This window comes from Mytilus trossulus, chromosome 1 (genome assembly GCF_036588685.1).
Source record: "Mytilus trossulus isolate FHL-02 chromosome 1, PNRI_Mtr1.1.1.hap1, whole genome shotgun sequence".
Classification (NCBI taxonomy): domain Eukaryota; kingdom Metazoa; phylum Mollusca; class Bivalvia; order Mytilida; family Mytilidae; genus Mytilus; species Mytilus trossulus.
The window spans coordinates 108,789,816-108,811,068 of record NC_086373.1 but is presented as its reverse complement, the minus strand read 5'-3'; the positions used below and the strand labels follow the sequence as shown (position 1 = coordinate 108,811,068).

General features: G+C 33.2%; 1 protein-coding gene across 2 annotated transcripts; it reads left to right on the top strand.

Annotated features, from left to right (window-relative positions):
• The first annotated feature begins 1,869 nt into the window (after window positions 1–1,869).
• LOC134697017 (uncharacterized) lies at window positions 1,870–9,928 on the top strand. 2 transcript variants are annotated; one of them, XR_010103054.1, is made up of 3 exons: window positions 1,870–2,063; window positions 2,642–9,260; window positions 9,839–9,928. XR_010103054.1 is itself a non-coding variant. In XM_063559027.1 (2 exons), exon 2 carries the CDS (start codon window positions 2,758–2,760, stop codon window positions 8,848–8,850), a length of 6,093 nt encoding a protein of 2,030 aa, XP_063415097.1. In that variant the 5' UTR covers window positions 1,870–2,063; window positions 2,642–2,757; the 3' UTR covers window positions 8,851–9,800. The 2 variants fall into 2 exon arrangements, 1 of the variants encoding a protein (XP_063415097.1); XM_063559027.1 differs by lacking the exon at window positions 9,839–9,928 and having other exon boundaries at window positions 2,642–9,800.
• Window positions 9,929–21,253: the final 11,325 nt, after the last annotated feature.

Genomic DNA, 21,253 nt, shown 5'->3' with positions numbered 1-21,253 from the left:
TTAAGGGTGAAAAAGCTGCATATGATAGAATCGTTTTGTAATTTTCTTAGGTGAAAAACTGAAATTGATAATATGATTGTATGAATGCCAGCTTTTCCCATCAATAGATTTTTACATAAAAATACAAAAGTTTTGTTCAGTAACAAGTTATCCTGATTGTTTTACTCGACTACTGCTAAATCAGAATAAGCGAAAGACTTTACCTTACTTTAGTATTACTTCAACAATTTCATTTTATAGTCCCTAGGATTTCTAAAATAGTTATACAGTTTTTATTGTATTTTTTTAACATCACAGTAAAATAGGGTAACCTATTTTTAAAATGTCAAATTTCCTAAGTATAATGTGTGACCAGAACAAATAAATGTCAGTGTATTGGGTTCTACAAGTTGATTATGAGAAACCGGTATAACTATATCACAACCAGACATTTTTTAAGCACTTCTACTGTTCGAAAAAGAAAGGCGAAAGTGAATCAAACTAATAGGTTGAAAATAAGCTCACAACGCTATGGAAAAGAAAAAGAACACAACAGTTTAAAACATTGTAGAAAACTTGATATGATCAACACGAATCCTACCTAAAAGGTGTGATCTCAGGTGCCGAACATGGGGAAACAAATCCTGTTTTACCAGTGAGTAAGTAAATTATTTATTATATTGACATGTATAAATATGCCAAATTATAAAAAAATAATATATTATCATCCGGCCAATTGGACCTGCAAGTCACCTCAAATGAAATTAAATAATTATAAAACAATTATATCACATTTTAATCTTTTATATACGTAAGATGATTTCAAAAATATATAAACATTCAAATATTTGTACACAAAAATGTGGGCCTTCAATACGAAAATAATTTAAGTATTATACAGAAACTAACGTCTTGTATTAAATGCACGAACTACATATATTTTGGTAATTTTCTTATGTGGAGAGTTATTAAAAAGTTCAACTTTTCAGCATGATCCAAATCTGTGACATTCTACATGTGACACCAGTCGTGTTTCTCATATCAGTACAGTTACAAGTCTAAATCGAGAAAAAATGGACGGGATTGTGATTACAACAAATTGAAAATATCTGTCGTCAAATTTGCAACAGATATTCTATAACGGTCAACCAACTCGTGGTGGCGTCCTTTGAAGTTGACATTTATGTATCCAAAAAAAAATAAAAAAATTAAGCGAATATATATATACAAGTCTAAATTGAAAACTACGTTCAAACCTATGATTGCGTTGGATACAAACCGCAATTTTTATACGTGTGCATGTAAAAAAAAAATCGTTGTAGAAGGGTCTAAATACAGCACAAACAACATTTTCCCAAAAGACCAAAACAGGGAAAAATCATATTTAAACAAAACGCATTTGACTAACAGGTCGAACAACTAATGTTATTTAACCCTGCTAACTGCCATTGGCGATTTCCAAATAAAATTGATCACAACATGTAACAAAATGGATCTTAATATAAATTTAATACTAAACAGAAAACAATTAACTTGTGGTCACGATGTTATGCTACAAACAATAAATAATATATATATATATACAATGATACAAGTCCAAATTGAAAACTACGTTCAAACCTCTGATATATATATAAATATATGTATATATTGAAACCCAATTATTTGAATTAGACGTCAAATTTTCACTTAATCTTACTCCTTTGGTGGAAAAGGGAGATTGATTTCAAAATTCCTCAGGTATTTGGATTAGAATAGATTTTTTTTTTTAGATATTTGGGATTGATGAAGACAATAACAATCAAAACCAAGGAGTAAATAAAGACTCACAAAACCAAAGGACATTTACATCAATAGTTATAAATAATAATTAAGAAACAACACTGTCATGTTACCAGAACATTTTATTAATATACTTATTTTTGATAATTCAAATTTCCCGCATTTTTGCACGTGCTTTTACTGTGTAAAACACGTGTTATTTCTTATCAGTTTCATTGAGATTCCCACATGGCATTGTGAAGAAAGATTGTGTTTCGCTTTCGATATTTTCGATTTTCGTGCAATCTTTGGTAAACTACAGTGTAAGTTAATTTTTATATTATTCTATTTTATAACTTTAAGTAAATATTTCATATTTTTAATAAGTTTAAGCAATTAATTATCTACGTTTTCTTTGTTTGAACTGCCGATTAACGTGCACACAGGTCATGTTTGTTTACATCAGTATTTTGTATGTTTTGCACTATGTACACCGTTTATTTTAGAATAATTAATTATTTTAACGTTAAAGATAAAATATTATTCTTGCAATTGTATTTTTCTTATTTAATTTAAGCTAATTAACTTTTAGTAGTACAGAGTTGCTATCGGGTAAAAAATCTATGGAACGCCATTCGTGCCATCTTTACACCTGTATTTCTATTTTTATAATTTTTCACTTTATGGAATGCAATTAATGCCAAAGTTGTTTTACGTTAATTTCGCTATACAGTTCATGTTTGTTTATGTTTTGAACTTATAATTATTCAAAGGAATTTTTATACTTAAAAATAAATGTATGGAGGTCAATGAGTGTCATTTTGACAATTGTTTATTTTCTTGTAATTTTTTGGTGAATTACGGCATTTGAGTTTATGATTTTTATTTTTTCTATTTGTAGCTTTTTACTATTTGTATTATGAGTTTATCTGCAACGATGAAGCATATTAATAAAGAATTTGAAACTAACGTAGTTTGAAGACTTTACAGTAAAAAGACTGCATCCTTTACCACAGGATGAGCACAGAAACAGTAATACGTAAGATGGAAAAGGTTCAAGGCAAACTTTTTATCGAAACTGAAGAAGATGTAATAAACGCTGACGGTCAAGGCAACCTACCATTTATTATTGATGATTTAGTCAAAACACAATCACCAGAGGACGCAAGGTCAAAACGGGTGAGAAAGTTAACGTCTGGTGGGCAGGAAATGTATGAAAAAGACGTTGGAAAATACACTGCGGAGCTTATCCACTATAGGAAGAACTTGGATATTTTAAACAAAAGTTACTACTCAGGAGAACTAGAAATATCCGATGTTAAACTGTTACCAGACAGAATTAGAAAGGAACTGTCAAAATATCAACAAATTTCAGAAAAATTCATCGGCTTTCTGAACAGATACAGAACTGAAGAGAGCGCCCGGGAAGAGGCAACACAAAAATTAATCTACAAAAGTATTATGTCAAAGGCTAAAACCATGTTAAATGAGATCGACATTAAATTGCATCAGTCACACTCCGTCAAATCTATCGCTACTGGTAGACAATCTAAATCCTCTAGATCCTCCTCCGCAAGTTCAATACTAATTAAACAAAGAGCAAAAATGGATGCCGCTAAGACAAATCTACGCTTTGTTAGTCAAGAGGCAGAACTTGAAAGATTACAATTCGAGCTTGAAGAGGAAGAACTTAAAACAAAAGCAGAACTATTAAAGAAAAAAGTCGAAGCAAAGTTGAAAATGAATATTTTAAAATCAGAAAAAGAAGTTGCAATTGCTGAAGCTGAGTTTAATGCCGTCCGTGAAGAGATGGAGATGGAGGGATCACGTTCTAGTGGAAGATCTATGGCATCAGTTGTCGATCCTCGTCAGCACGTCGAGAGATATCTTCAGGAACAAAGGGAACTAATGAAATCCGGATATACAAACCCTCAACAAATGCACCCTCCAGAGCTCAACATTCACGCCACACCTTTTGAACCAAAGACCGAAGATATTAGACAAACAAATTATGAAATTAACAACGTTTCCGTGGCAAACGAACTCTCAAAGTTCTTATTAAAGAAGGATTTGTTAATGTCTCGTTTTATGAAATTTAACGACCAAGCAGAGTCTTATCACGTTTGGAAAGCTTCGTTTTCCAATATAACTGAAGAACTTAGCGTCAACGCGCGAGAAGAACTTGATTTATTGATGAAATGGCTTGGGCCAGAATCCTCAAAACATGCAGAAAGTCTGAGGATAGCCAATGCAAAAGACCCAGTAAAATGTCTAAAGCGAGTATGGGAGAGACTTGAAGAGAGATATGGCGGACCAGAAATGGTTGAAACGAATGTAAAATCAAAATTGAACAAATTTCCAATAATTACCAACAAAGATCACAAGAAGTTATATGAACTTAGCGACATTTTAACAGAAATTGAATCCCTGAAGGAGGACGACAGATACGCACAGTTATTGTCTTACTTTGATACTTCGTTAGGCGTTAACACCGTGATAACTAAATTACCATATGGAATTCAGAACAAATGGATCGATAGAGCAATGCGATACAAGCAAAACCATAACGTACTGTATCCGCCATTTCCGTTTTTCGTCAGTTTCATCAGAGAAATGTGCAAACAATTCAATGACCCAGGATTTGCCTTTAAAGAAGACACAAAACCTCAACAAACAAAATCGTATCCTAACAACAATAGATATAACAACAAAGTCACAGCTAGAAAGACTGATGTATCACAAGAAAAACAGTTTAAAACTACTGGTCCGACTGATAAACTTACAGAATGTCCTATTCACCATTCAAAACACTCTTTGAACAACTGTAGAGGATTCAGACAAAAAAGTATGAATGACCGAAAGAAAATTCTCCGTGAAAATAACATCTGTTATAAATGTTGCGAGTCAGCAACGCACATATCTCGAGATTGCAAGGAGTCCGTCACATGCAAAGATTGCGGAAGTAACCGTCATTCTTCAGCTATGCATATAGATAGATATGATAAAACAACAAGAGAAATAGAACCCGTGTCCTCTCATGGCGGGGAGGAACCATTGATTCAAACAGTAGAAACGAAGTGTACGGCAATTTGCGGAGAAGGATTTTCTGGAAAATCATGCTCAAAGGTGGTACTTGTCAAAGTTTATAAGAAAGACGAACCTGAGAAATACATAAATCTTTATGCTTTGATGGACGATCAAAGTAATCGTACGCTAGGCCGTACAGAGCTATTCGATGCACTGAATATAGACTCAGCTGTTCAACCTTACACTTTATCGTCCTGTGCAGGAAGTGTCCAGAAACAAGGCCGTCTTGCTAGCGGGTTAGTAGTAGAACCTATAGACGGGCGAGTAAGAATGGATTTACCTACTGTAATTGAATGCAACGACATTCCAGAAACAAGAGAAGAAATTCCAGTGCCAGAAATCACAAAATATTACGAACACTTGAAGCGTATTACATTACCGCCTATAGATCCTGAGGCACATATTCTCTTATTGATCGGCAGAGACTTGGCCGATGCACACCACGTCTATGAGCAAAAAACAGGAGCTCAAAACACGCCATTTGCACAACGACTCAGTTTGGGATGGGTCATTATCGGTGAAGTATGCTTAGGCCAAACGCACAAACCTAATTCGAAAGTAAACGTGTGTAAAACAAACATTCTAAACAATGGGAGGCCGACATCCTTTGAAGTATGTAAAAACGTCTTTAACATTAAAGAAACTGTCAACACACGCAATCACCAAGATACCGTGGAAGATCAGATTTTCCACAGAACAAAGGACGATAATAAGATTGGCATGTCCGTAGAAGACCATATATTTATAGACATCATGGACAAAGAATTTGTCAAAAGTGAAACAGGCAATTGGAGTGCTCCTCTACCGTTCCGGAAGAATAGACCTCGATTACCTGACAACAGATCTCAAGCATTAAGAAGGGCTAGAATGCTCGATCAATCTCTTCAGAAAAGTACGAGTAAGCGTCAGCATTTCATAGAATTCATGGGCAACATGTTTCGTAATGGTCATGCCGAAGAAGCTCCAACCTTAGAACAAAACGAGGAATGTTGGTATCTGCCTTTATTTGGAGTGTACCACCCTAAGAAAAAAGATAAGATAAGAGTTGTTTTCGATTCTTCGGCTAAACAGGATGGCATATCCTTAAATAATGTTCTACTCTCTGGACCGGATTTTACAAATAGTTTGGTTGGAGTATTGCTTAGATTCAGAAAAGAGAGAATCGCTGTAATGGCCGACATAGAGCAAATGTTTTACTGTTTTAAGGTAAACAGTTCACACCGTAACTATTTGCGATTCTTTTGGTACAAGAACAACATTCCTGGAGAGCAACTTATCGAATACAGAATGTGTGTTCACGTCTTTGGAAACACACCGTCTCCAGCAATTGCCACCTACGGTCTACGGAAGTGTGTTGAAAAAGAACCAACAGAGAACGATGTCAAAGAATACGTAAATAGGAACTTTTATGTGGATGACGGACTCGTTAATTTCACGAATGAGGAAGAAGCTGTCAGTGTCCTTAAGAGGACTCAACAATCTCTACTTGAAAACGGAAAATTGAAACTTCATAAAATTGCATCGAACAGTGAAAAAGTAATGAACGCCTTCAGTCCAGATGAGTTGGCTAAAGAGCTGAAAACCTTAGATCTAAACAAAGATGAGCTACCTATTCAGCACAGTCTTGGTATGAGTTGGGACTTGCAACAGGACTCGTTTACTTACAAATTATCAAATGAAGAGAAACCCATAACACGTAGAGGTGTGTTATCATCAATAAATAGCTTGTTCGACCCATTAGGGTTTATCTCCCCTGTCATTCTACAAGGTAGAATTCTTATGAGAGACATCATTGCCGAAACAACTGACTGGGACTTACCACTATCTAATGATATTCAGCAAAAATGGATCGAATGGAGAGACTCTTTAAGGCCAATAGAACAATTTTCGATACGAAGAACATTTGTAGAATCGTCATTCTGTTCAAGCTTGGACAAACAGTTACATATTTTCTCGGACGCCTCAGAACAGGCAATAGCAAGTGTAGCTTTTTTGAGAACATCTGACGCAGAGTTTTCTATCAACACCGGTTTCGTATTTGGGAAATGCAAAGTGGCGCCCAAACATGGCCATACAATACCACGATTAGAACTATGTGCCGCAGTTATGGCTGTTGAAATAGGAGAAATAATCTGTGAACATCTAGATATGAACTCGGCTGAGATAAAGTACTATACAGATAGTAAGGTAGTGTTAGGTTACATTAACAACCAGGTTAGACGTTTTCAAGTCTATGTTGCAAACCGAGTTGGTAAAATTAGGAAAGCTTCAAAACCGGAACAATGGACGTATGTGAATACTGATCATAATCCGGCCGATATTGGAACAAGACTTATATTCGCGGATCAGCTACAAACTAGTTCTTGGCTTACAGGACCCGCATTTTTACAGGAATCTGACACGCTTAGTCATAGTATAGCTACTCCGTTTCCTCTCATTAATCCTAACACTGACAAAGAATTGAAAACAGAAATACAAGTCATCAAATCTGTCTTAAAATGTGACAACCTTGGGTCACAAAGATTCAACCGTTTCTCCAATTGGTGGAAATTAGTTCGTACCATTTCACGCTTACAGCGACTTGCTAGTAGTTACTCACACAACAAATTAAAGGACAATTTGGAGTCAAACGAGCTTGAAGCTCATCGAAAAGCCGAAATTTTTATCATTAAAGAAGTTCAAAAGGAGGACTTTGGAAGAGAAATCGAGTGTCTCAGGAATAAAAGGCCTCTGCCTAACAACAGTTCCGTCTTATCGTTGAGTCCCGTCTTGGACGAAAATGGAATTTTGAGAGTAGGTGGAAGACTTCGTAATGCTAAAATCACATCAAAAGAAAAAACACCGATCCTTATTTCTGGAAAACATCATATTGCTACTTTGCTTGTCCGTCACTACCATAACGATGTACAACATCAAGGGAGACATCTTACTGAAGGTACTATTCGATCTGCTGGGTGGTGGATTACAGGCTGCAAACGACTGGTCTCATCTATAATTTTTAAATGCGTAAAATGTCGACGACTTCGAGGTTCGTTGAGTGAACAGAAAATGGCCGATTTACCAGACGTAAGATTATCGCCATGCGCACCGTTCAGTTTTGTTGGTGTAGATGTATTTGGACCATGGAACATAGTAACAAGACGCACTAGAGGAGGCGCAGCAAATTCCAAAAGATGGGCAGTGCTATTTACATGCTTGGCATCTAGAGCTGTCCATATAGAGGTGATAGAAGAAATGAGCTCCTCTTCTTTCGTCAACGCTCTACGCAGATTCTATGCACTTCGAGGCAAAGTGCAAGAGTTCCGTTCCGATAGAGGTTCAAACTTTGTTGGATGTACCGACGCCCTGCAAATCGATGCTTTAAACGTTGAAGATGGCGAAGTAAGAACACTTCTCAACAAGAATAGAACAATATGGAGGTTTAATACACCTCACTCTTCTCACATGGGTGGTTCATGGGAGCGAATGATTGGAATAGCTCGTAAAATTCTAAATAACATGCTTTTTGACGTGAGATACAAGAATTTGACTCATGAAGTTTTAACAACATTTATGGCAGAGGTAACAGCCATTATGAACGCCCGACCGATTGTACCAGTCTCAACTGATTCTGACAATCCTACAATTCTGACACCTTCTCTTTTATTAACTCAGAAAACATCTGATCAGGAAGATAGCTTTGAAAATATTACATCAACTGCATGTATGTACCAATCACAATGGAAATATGTTCAGACATTAGCTGAGATATTTTGGAAACGTTGGAGTAGGGAATATCTGCAAACACTACAAAAGAGACAAAAGTGGAAAAAGGAAGTGACAAATTTGAAACAAGGAGACATTATTCTTATGCGAGAAAAAGACATGGTTAGGTCCGAATGGCCAATTGGAACAATATTAAGAACATTCGCCAGCGAGAATGACAATCTTATAAGGAAAATAGAAGTGAGAGTTATTAAACAAGGAAAACCAGTTATCTATGTCCGTCCGATAACAGAGATTGTGAAACTTTTGTCTGAGTGATAATATTGAACAATATTTGAACTGTTGATATGTACATTGACTTTATTAGTTAAACATTTTAGATAGTAGTTACAGTAATGTACCTTAGATTTAAGTAGTTTAGTAAATTTTCTTTTTGAGATTTTTGTTAACGAAGTTATTTAGCTAAGACTTGAAGTCTTAAGTATTTTTGTTAAAACCTAGGGTGATATTGTTATATCAGACGGGGAGTGTCATGTTACCAGAACATTTTATTAATATACTTATTTTTGATAATTCAAATTTCCCGCATTTTTGCACGTGCTTTTACTGTGTAAAACACGTGTTATTTCTTATCAGTTTCATTGAGATTCCCACATGGCATTGTGAAGAAAGATTGTGTTTCGCTTTCGATATTTTCGATTTTCGTGCAATCTTTGGTAAACTACAGTGTAAGTTAATTTTTATATTATTCTATTTTATAACTTTAAGTAAATATTTCATATTTTTAATAAGTTTAAGCAATTAATTATCTACGTTTTCTTTGTTTGAACTGCCGATTAACGTGCACACAGGTCATGTTTGTTTACATCAGTATTTTGTATGTTTTGCACTATGTACACCGTTTATTTTAGAATAATTAATTATTTTAACGTTAAAGATAAAATATTATTCTTGCAATTGTATTTTTCTTATTTAATTTAAGCTAATTAACTTTTAGTAGTACAGAGTTGCTATCGGGTAAAAAATCTATGGAACGCCATTCGTGCCATCTTTACACCTGTATTTCTATTTTTATAATTTTTCACTTTATGGAATGCAATTAATGCCAAAGTTGTTTTACGTTAATTTCGCTATACAGTTCATGTTTGTTTATGTTTTGAACTTATAATTATTCAAAGGAATTTTTATACTTAAAAATAAATGTATGGAGGTCAATGAGTGTCATTTTGACAATTGTTTATTTTCTTGTAATTTTTTGGTGAATTACGGCATTTGAGTTTATGATTTTTATTTTTTCTATTTGTAGCTTTTTACTATTTGTATTATGAGTTTATCTGCAACGATGAAGCATATTAATAAAGAATTTGAAACTAACGTAGTTTGAAGACTTTACAAACACGAACTCCACAAAAAACCGTGAATTTAACGAGGTGCGCCGAAAGGGTACGCATTTCCTGCACCGTATACTGCACCCGTCGTGTTATGAACCGTTACCAAGATTTTAAAAAAACATCCTTTAAAAAAATGGAGTCCGTTTTAAAGTTATCCGAAGGTATACGCGGTTTGTATTTGTACAGTTATCTTTGTACTTCAGTTGGACACCTGTCTACATAAGATTGTAAAGTATGTTTTATTTCCTCACGATACCAATTTATTATAGTATGTACATGAATATTAAGAAAAATACAGTGTAAGAAGGTGTTTTGTCTGTACTTTAAGATATTTGTCAGTATCGGTTCAAACTGTTTTATACGTTAGCATATAAAGTTCTGTACATGCAACAGTGTTTTGTAATATGTATTATGGTTATAACTGACAGAAGTCGTTTATGCTAAATTTTCTCTTTTGTAAACAACAAATTGAGTCCCTAATCAAATGCCACAATCAAAAGCTCAAACACATAAAAAAAAAAGGGGATTACAACTGTCATTCGCCAAATGCGAATGCAATATTGAAAATTACAAGGATACTATTTGTTGGGAATATTCATCTTGAAATCATAATTCAATGCCAAAATTTTACCGAAAGATCTTTGATTTTTGATTGAATCACATATAAAAAAAATAATTAGAAAAATGTACAATACAAAAAATACCAACCTCCAAGGTAAATTTAAATTGGGAAGTCAAGTTTATCAAACGAATGGAAAATTAACTGTCATATTCCTGACTTGGTAGAGGCATTTTCCTATGTAGAAAATGGTGAATTAACCCTTGGTTTATATTTAGCTAAACCTCCCACTTGTATCACGGTCGCTTAAAATTCCATTATATTGACAACAATGTGTGAACAAAACAAACAGATATTCAAGGTAAAAATGTGAAAAATAGGGGTCTAGTAGTCATCATTGTGTTATAATCATTAAGGTATAAAAACGAACAAGAATGTAAACAAAGCAAAAGAAAAAGGCATATATACAAATCAAATAAGCAAAAAACAAACATTAGCACAGTAACACAATGACGGGATGTATAGTATCGAGCCACATCAAAGACATAGTTACAAAAATAGACTGAACAACAAAGGTCATAATTTACAAAGACAAATAAAAGAACATTATAGCACATTATTAAGATAAAATACAACATAGAATTTATAATTCAAAACCATCGTGTTAATTTTTAGTTTATATGCAATATTTATCAACAAAGTTTTGGTATCTTCCGATGATCGTTTTTAGAAAAGTGACGAGACTTTCTATGACATAACCGTGGTTCATCAACTATCCACTCTGACACTGGTAACGTTTAACAAAGTCTGAGTAGCAGCTGAAGTTTCTTGAATACCAAATTAGCTAGGAAACTAATATCCCATATACAGGTAAAATTTGAGTATGGCTAATAAGGTAAGAAAGGACCCGTGTCACTAGTTACACAAATGTTGAATGTAGGTAACAGTAGGTTTTCGATATTAGAAAATTAGTTCCAAATTACGAATACTTGTATAAATGTTGAAGAGCATTGAGGACCAAATTCCTAAAAGTTTTGTCGAATACAGCTAAGGTTATCTATTCCTGAGGTAGAGTTATCGTACAATTACCTACTTTAAGGGCTTCCGAATTGGATACTAAAAATTCAAAAGATCTTTGAAAGTACAAACAATCTTAGTTTCTTTTTTTCTGCCAATAGTATCAACATTTGACTTCTCTGCCCTTTACACCTGCATATTCCTTTCTAAACTAAAAAGACTAGTCCTGCTTTGTATCACAAAATAGAATTTCGAAGGTAGATGAAAATATCTTGTTTGATAAATGGATTAAACCGATCAAAACAATCTCTGAAACTGACATAATTAAGTTGCTTATCAACAGCATTTTTTTAATGTTTGGAGGACGTGTTTTCAACAAAATCATTATTGTCACTATTTAATATATTATTTTACTATAACAGTAGGTTATATGTATGCTTCTTCAATAAAATGTTCATTCATTGATTTAAAAAAAACCAATCAACACTCAAATCGGAACCAATTGTGATCAATTGTGTTCCTCTTTATTTCGACTTCATTCACTTCAAGTAAATGTATGTATAAAGCTAGGAATGTGACAGGTTTTGTTCACCTGCTCTGCTGATTAATAGCGTACGATTTTGTCAGTGTTTTTGGACTGTCTTTATTAGTCCCAAATGCATGTATTTGGGTTTGATGTTATATTTGTTATTCTCGTGGGATTTTGTCTGATGCTTGGTCCGTTTCTGTGTGTGTTACATTTCAGTGTTGTGTCGTTGTTCTCCTCTAATATTTAATGCGTTTCCCTCGGTTTTAGTTTGTTACCCTGATTTAGTTTTTTGTCCATGGATTTATGAGTTTTGAACAGCGGTATACTACTGTTGCCTTTATTTATTAGAATTTGCCTTGGAGTATATTGTTTTCACATACTTCATACAGAAGAGTCTCATGAAGAGTAATTAAAGCCAGCGTTATCCTTTAATTTCGCGTTCCGCAATTTAGATAAAGTACTAAATAGTCCTAAATAGTTCAAAGTTCGTTGACTATTTTGAATGTATCCAACCTTTAAACTTGAAATAAAGGATACCAAAAACATAGTTAAGTCTGCGTCGTATCTAGACAATGATGATGGTTATGAACAGAACTACGACAAAAGGAAGGATTTCAGCTTACTGAATGTGAACTATTCATGTAGCAAAATTCCACCAGTTGTTTATATATCTTCCAGGTAGTACGATATTCTAGAGCCTGTAAAATTGAGAATGGAAGGGGGGAACTCTTGTTATGATTTATTTGATAAAGAATTGCTGCTGAAAAGGAATCTTTTCGACCAAGGGATTCAAGTTGGGACTTTGAAGTTATCCCTTCGAGGGTTTTACGGACGCCGTGACGAGATGGTTGGTTGTTATGGAATATCTGTGTCACAGATAACCATGGACATATTCCAATTATCATAACCATACCCTGTTCTCTTTCCCTCAATTGTTACATACCGAATGAGACGACTTATTATCTGATTTACATTTTCATGAACAACAACGTTTGCAAATTATAAATCGTTTTTCAATGTCTCAAAACTCGGAAGGGCTCAATTTAATTTACTGCCACTTATTATTATCAGTGACTTACGATATGTATAATCAATATAAATTATTTAAAGCATGCAAATTTTAAAAAAAAAGTTCACTGTCAACAGTTCATTAGTTGCAATAAAATTCAGATCACATTCAATAATGAAAGAAGTAAAATCACAAAAATACTGAACCCCTACGAAAAATCAAAACGGAAATTCCCTAATCAAATGGCATAACCAAAAGCTCAAACACATCAAAAGATGGAGATACACACCTGTTCAGTATTTCCGCATTGCTGACCGACCAAGAATGAGTGTAAATGACCTACTTAATATTTATCTTGAGGACACAATGTCATCTTTAACTTTAAAATGTTTTACTTATAGTCACGTTCTAGTTATATAGTACATATCTTCAGAGTAAATGCAATTTTGCTGAATGCAATATCGTTGCATGATTAAACACTTTGATGCAAAATTATAATTGCGAATAAGCGAATTTTACGTGGAGTATTTTGAATATATGAACACAATTTCTAAAACAAAATAAAACGTTATATAATAACAGTCAAAGCTCAATCATTCAGTCGTCTTTGAGTGAGTCATCTCGGTTTCCGGATGATAATTTAGTGGTTTTTTATCCGATTTTAATCTTACTCAAGTTTTTGTAACTAAAATAAACCAAAATAAATGTAGGACATGACTTAAGCGACCATTATTCAAGAACTAAACACGGGGTTACATCAAAACAAAATAGAAATAAGTGGAGCAACACTTTTCATTTCATGACAGCTGCGCACGAGGTCAAGGTCATATCTATCTATGTTGAACCCATTTTTTCATCGAACTTTAGATAAAGGATATAACAGATACAGTTAAGTCTGTCTCACATATTGACTTACATCTAGAAATTGATAATGAGGGTCGGTTGAAAACAAAACTTCACGACAAAAGATCGATTTGGATTATGGACTTTCCAAAATGATTTTCCTCTGAGTTCAGTATTTTTGTGATTTTACTTTTTTTTTCAACTTCCCAATGTGAACTTTACATTTTTATGTAGCAACCTTCCAACAGCACCTGCATACGGTGTATTTATCTCCCAATCAAAACGAGATTCCCGTGCTTGCATTTTCTATCATGATTTCCTTGATATAGGGTTGCTACTCACAAGGAACCTTTTAAACCAAGAGTTCCAAATGGTGAAGTTGAAATCGTCCCTTCGTAAATTTTACGGACTTCATCACGAGTAGGTTGACCGTTATTGTATATCCGTTTCACAGATGATAGCGGATATTTTTCAAATATCGGGACTACAATCCCGTCCCCATTTCACGAATGAGACTTACCCAATTAAACTTATAACCGAGTTTGTACATAATGAGACACGACGGATGTCACAAGTGAAGCAGGATATGCTTACTCTTCCGGAGCACCTGATATCACCCCCAGGTTTTGGTGGGGTTTTTGTCGCTCAGTCCTTAGTTTTCTATGGTGTATTTTGTGTACTATTGTCAGTTTGTTTGTCTTTTTCTTTTTTAGTCATGACGTTGACTGTCAGTTTATTTTCGACTTATGAGTTTGAATGTCTGTCCCTCTTGTATCTTTCGCCTTTCTCTTATTTAAAACAGACTGAAATAAGTGCAGAGCAAGATTTTGATGAAAAACTCTATTAAATTGCTGTCCAACGAAAAATACACACGTCGATATGATGAATGTACCCCCTTTTCAACTGTTTATCATAATTCCAGGTAAGGGAAAAAATTAATCGCTTAGAAACATATATAACTCAGCCGTGTTAATAAAGTGTTTGTCCCAAGCTAAAAGCCTGTTATCCAGTTGTTTTAGTAGGTAAGTGTCTACATTTGTGTTTTTATTAATTATTTTTATCATATGTTAGGCCGTTTGTTTTCGTTCGTTTCACATGTTGTTAGGCCGTTTGTTTTTGGTTCGTTTCACATGTTGTTATGCCAGGGTCATTGTAACTGTTATATAGAAGCTGAACTATATTCTCGGTTCATGTCGGTACGAGAAATAGTTAAGGTCTACCCTCTGTATAGAGTTTGAATTTCTCATTACATACTAATAATATTTTTTTTACATTTACTCACATTTCTTTGTTTTCTAAAAGCTATTTTATATAAATTATGATTAATAGAAATAACATGTGTGGTATTTGTAAACGTACACTCTATATATATATTAAAGACTGCTCCCATGTCTATTAATCTTTTCAGTGAGATAAACCTATAACTAAGTATACCTGTACCTAATTTAAAAACTAAGTACACATGTTCTTTTGGTATTGAACCTTTCTGTTTATTTTGAATATAAAATATCACATGAATCGATTAAAGGCTCTTTTAATGGCTAATGTGTGTTTTACGCAAATACAACCATCACTGGTATAATCAAAGAGCTGATAGCTCTGAAGTGGAAGAAGGTGAATAAAAAGTAACTTGAATTACCATAAAGCAGCCCCACTTACCCAGGCTGCTTTGTTCCATTATTGTTAAAATGTATTTTTTTCTTCAAACAAGAAAAGGTCATAAGTACATGGATTTCCCATCCGTACAATCATTTTCTATGTTCAGTTGACTATGAAAATTAGGTAAAATCTTTAATTTGGCAGTAAAATTAAGAAGATCATATCAAGAGGAACACATGTGTACTAAGTTTCAAGTTGATTGGATTTCAACTTCATCAAAAACTACCTCGACCTGAAACTTTATAACCAGAAGCAGGACGGACGGACAGACTAGAAAACATATTGCCCATAAATGGAGCATAAAAATAGTAAGACTTGTTACATACCCGCCAACTTTTGAAAGTTCCCATATGGGTTTTTACTGCAAAACAACAATTTTAAAGGTTACAATTTTTAGCGACGTATTTTGCAAGATCTGGATTGTCTAGAAAAAGTGTCATATTTGTATGATGAACTTGCATGCCTTTTCCTTAAGTCTGTTTGCATGATTCTAGTTATATATTAAATCGGTAGAAAAAATATACATGAAGCTAGCAGACCAGGGTTTATTTTCCAAATTAAGAATATTAGATGCTTGTTGAAATTTCCAATTTTGAATAATGCACAAAGATGGACCTTTAACAGGTTGGGAACAACACTCCAAATGAGGGTAACTAACTGGAAGATCATCACAACCCACTGTAAAAAATGAGCACAAAAAAAGTCATTTATATTCATATTATTTGATGAAACTTTTCCCCAAGAACTATGCATCTATTAAGTACTGAATGGTCAAAACATCATGTTTTTTTTATCGACATAAATTTTGTCGTAAATGTAACCAAATGATGTAGAAATTGTGTGTTTTCTTCAAATTTCCATCAAATTGTAATGTTTATAGTTCCTTTATTGCCCCTCTATTTGAATAAAATAAAATAATAAGAAGAATCTGTTTCTTGTTTTGTTTTGTTTTTGACAAATGATTGTTCACTGCTTGCAAATGAATCATTATATTTATATATCTGATCTGTATATATTTTTGTTCATGTCTCCATCTCCTTATCATTTGTAAAGGTTTAGACAAATAAGAAAGAAATAAGCTCCACATGTATATTTGCAACATCGTAAATTAATTTAAAAAAATAACATACACTAGCACTAGTACTGCATGGATTTTAAGCATTATGAAAGTCATATTTGTAGAAAGCTTAAAAAGACTTAAAAACAGTGTAAAATGTCTTGCTATTTCTTTGCTTACACAATAAAATCTAATATATACTAACATTTACAAATTTAAATTTGAAGATTTTACTAGGAATTAATCTAACTACTAGACCTTTTATTAGTCTAGTTGCACATATTGTATGTTCACTTCTAGGCAGTCAGAAACAAATTTATCATATAAACTTCAATGTAATCCTTGAAAGGAGGTCTAGATTGCTAAAATAATTTATAAATTTAATTTTTTTTATTTGTCCAAAATCATTTAAATTCATTTAATCAACATCATTTTATGATTATTTGATTAAAATATTAATCATTTATAGTCTTTTTACAATTTACATTTTTGAAAGCAAAATAACTGAAAACAGGCTAAAACAAAGGGAAGTAACAAAAAAGTATTTCAATATTCCCAATACACATCGTTTTGATAACACAGAGGCAGTTAGCCGGAGGTAAACATCGTTGATTACCAGTATGTTTGACACCCAAGCTGTCAAGTGAAGCCATATAATTATACATCTTCTTTGATGTTCAGGTAAAATTTAACACAGGTGTCAATTACACCCGTACAGTAGTAAGAAATGATCAAATATTCATTCATGAAATATTTCATACACGGGAGTTTTTTCTCCTAAACGGGAGGACGGGAGGAGACCCCTGAAAACGGGAGTTTTGTACTCCCGTCGGGAGGTTCACATGTATGTTATACGAAGGGCATCTAATTCACATGACAAAGGAAAACCATGAATAAAGACAACACTTTATATATCCTTTTTATTTATATAAAAACAAAATCTTCTTGTCTGCAGGATTGCAAATTCGTAACTTCAAGGGCGAACTTGTAAACAGGGCGAGTTGTTCCGATACCAAATTCACGCATGCGTAATACAAATATCTACAGTTAAAACATCATGTTACATGTAAACAAATAACGTTCATGTGGATGAGATGAAATCTAATAATTTACATAAATAAAAGGGTCATATTTACGATAGTGATTGTTTTACAATCATAATTTACAAATTAAATGATTCAGATGCCTAATCATGTGTAAAAATCGGTGTCAGGAATCTTAAAAGTTGTTTTGAAATTGTAATACACGAAATGAATGCGGCATACGGAGACTCAATGCCAAGGGTCGGCCCCTTAAGTCTTCAGAAGACTTGACGTCTTCTTCCACTAAAAACAGTATGAGCCCATTGTTCATTTGCATTTACATACGCAGGAAAATTTGCAAATGTGCATATTAACTAACATGCAAGTTAACATTATTACCATGTGAACGGGGCTTGATTTTTTTTTTCGTCTGACTCTTCAATTTTGTAAGTTTGATACTTTTATGTTGCTACAAAAAAGGTTTTTTTCTAGTTTGGGAAAATTGTATAGTAGTGTATACATATGACAACCTTGCAGAACACCTCTTTTTTTCCTTTTGTCATGGATAGTTGATTCATTGACAATCTTACTTTATTTTTTCTTAATTTTAGATAAGACCTTGTACTACTTTGTTAAGGTTTATGACCCATTCTGTGGTCTAGACGGTGTACTTGAATTGGTCCAGATTTGTATTTGTTTTAACTTTAACCAATTTCTAAATTTAAAACTTGTTTTAAGGAAACGATTGATAGCACTGCATGCAATAAGGATGTGAATTTTCTATAAAATTTCACATTTATTAAGGTTTATGACTTCCAGTACGAGAAATAGTTACGGTCTGTCTACCTTCTGTATAGAGTTTGAATTTCTCAAAACATACGAATAATGTCTTCTTTTGCATTTACTAACATTTCTTTTATAAAAAAAATAATAGTGGTTTCATATGACTTATGATTAATAACATTTCAGGTACACTATATTAAAGACTGCTCCTTAATCCATAAATCTTTTCTGTGAAGTAAACATATAACTAAAAAGTATACTTGTACCTAATTTAAAAATTAAGTACGCATGTTCTTTTGATATTGAACTTTTCGGTTCATTTTGGATATCAAATATTACATGACTCGATTAAAATCTCTTTTAATGGCTAATGTGTGTATTACGCAAATACAACAATCATTGGTATAAAAACGTATGAACGTTTTGTAAATTTGCATTTAAATACGTGGCCAAATTTGCAAATGTGCATACTAACATGCAAGTATACATTATCACCATGGAACGGGGTTTAAGATTTATTTGTTTTTATCTTCGTTCTTTGAATAAAAAGACTCTACAAAATTTGTAAGTTTTATACTTTTATGTTGCTACAACAATAGGTTTAATCTAGTTTAGGAATACTGTATAGTAGTGCACACACAGGACAACCTTGTATCACTCATCTTTTTCTTTTTTTTCTGAGGCTAGTTAATTCAATGACAGTCGTACTCATGTTTTTTTCTTAATTGAGCCAAGACCTTGCCATTGCTTTATCAATGTTCAAACTTCTTTATAAGTGTAAAGGAAAAGTCTGTTTCAAAAAATTGAATAGATTCCCTTGTTGAAATGTATTCCATTTTCTTGATTCGAGATAAAGACATTGTATTCCTTTATAAATGTTCTAACTTCTTTGTAAAAGAAAAGATTGTCTAAAAAATAGATGAATTCACTTTATGAAGAGTAACGGTGTACGTGTGTGGGTTTTGATAACTTAATAGATTACCTTAACAATTGTAAAAATTCAATATACGGAGCATGGCGTGTAAGAATGTTTCAAAAAATGACAAATGACAAAATTATATTATTAAATAATATCAAATGTCTATCAATTTAGTCATTTACCACAAAGAGATATTACAACAATCGCCCTGATGTATTCTGATTGACATTCACTGACAGGCGATTATGTCTGAATTATCAAAATGAAAATCTTCTCACCGTTCAAAATAAGAATCACACGTTAATACTCCTACATATAAATGTTTGTCTTATAGTTTATGGTTATGGTATTTTCTAGAACTTATGGCCGATAAATATGAATTTTTACAACTATTTTAAATATGCAAAAAAATATGCATACGTCTTTTGAATTTCGATACAAAAATAAGGTTTGGAATATTTTAGTTGGATATAAAGTTAATACCTTAGAGAGGGATCAACGTTCTTTGGATTTTTTTAGAAAGAGACACAACGTTTTGTGCTCGATGAACTGCATTTTTCCATTAATAAAACATAATTGTTTCAAAATAATCTCACTTTACTATGCGTTTTACTATGATATATTTATTTTACATTGGCTAGAGGTATAATGGTATGATTGGGATCTCAAAAACCATAACTATCTCCGCTGCATGTTTGCGGCTGTTTCAAGTCAGGAACCTCCGGACTTTGTTAGTCTTGTCTGTTTTGTATTTTTGCTTCATCAATATGTTTCGGAGTTTAGTATGACGTCTATTTTCTCTGAACTTATTCTCATTTGTGTTTAGAGGCCATCTTAATCCCGACTCCAGTTGCGGGATTTTCTCGCTATGTTGAAGACCCATTAGTGGATTTGAGGTTTTTTCTGCTCTTTGCAGTCTTTGGTCGGGTTGTTGCCTCTTTGACATATTCCTGGAATCCCCGTATTTATTCTCAAATGCTTCACCACTGTCCCATATTAGGGGTGGTTTGGCAACAACAAACATTTTTACTCCGCTTTAGTTTGCAAGTGCTCGCCTGAAAAAAGTCAGGAGCGTGCAATTCATGGTTCCTGGTGTATGTACAGAACAATTTACATAGTTAGAATATATTCAGAAGGTAGAAAATTAAATGCTTATTTTCATGTACTTAACGTGTGAAAGGTTTGAATCATAGTCTTATATCATTTTCGCAGTGTAGGGAAACTTGTAGAAAGAAAAACATGTGTATCTTGCCCTACACAAGCGCATTGCGGATTGACTTAATGTTGGTCCTTTTTGGTTTCATCAGCACTTCAACGTTTGTATAAAGTGTTGGATTTCCAAACCTGTTTGTCCACGATCATTACTGTAGGGACATTACATGTTGAAATACGCATACGTTACACCTACGTATACAGTAAAATTTCTACCGTTAATGGTATTGCATATACATGACATAATTTAAAAGGGATTTCTTTATGGCCAGTGGAAAATATTTCATCCACATTCTAAACGATACAGATTATGAATAAGCACATAATTTTTATATCATAAATAGGGGATAAAAGAGGGACGAAAGATACCAGATAAAGTGTATGCGTACTATTACAGATATTTTAAACAAAGCGTACATTTATCTAAATCATTTATTTATTATTTATCTATTCATTTGTTATTGACAAAATATAATTCATCAACAGTTTTTTTTTCAATCCTTCGTTTGACTATGGCCCAATAAGAACAGGGACACTAACCATGAATATGGTCGTTATACGTCATAATCTAGTTCTCTCGTTTTACTTGGAATTAATTGTTTTTTGATAAATTAAATTATTCTATTTCCGGTTATAGTATTTACAAGAGAATTTGTTTATTTAATCGCCCAAAGACATGATTAATTGCAAAAAAATAATAAACTACCGCCCTCAAGCCGCA

Coding starts and splice junctions, on each gene's coding strand:
- LOC134697017 (XM_063559027.1), top strand. CDS start 2,758: ATGAGCACAGAAACAGTAATACGTAAGATGGAAAAGGTTCAAGGCAAA.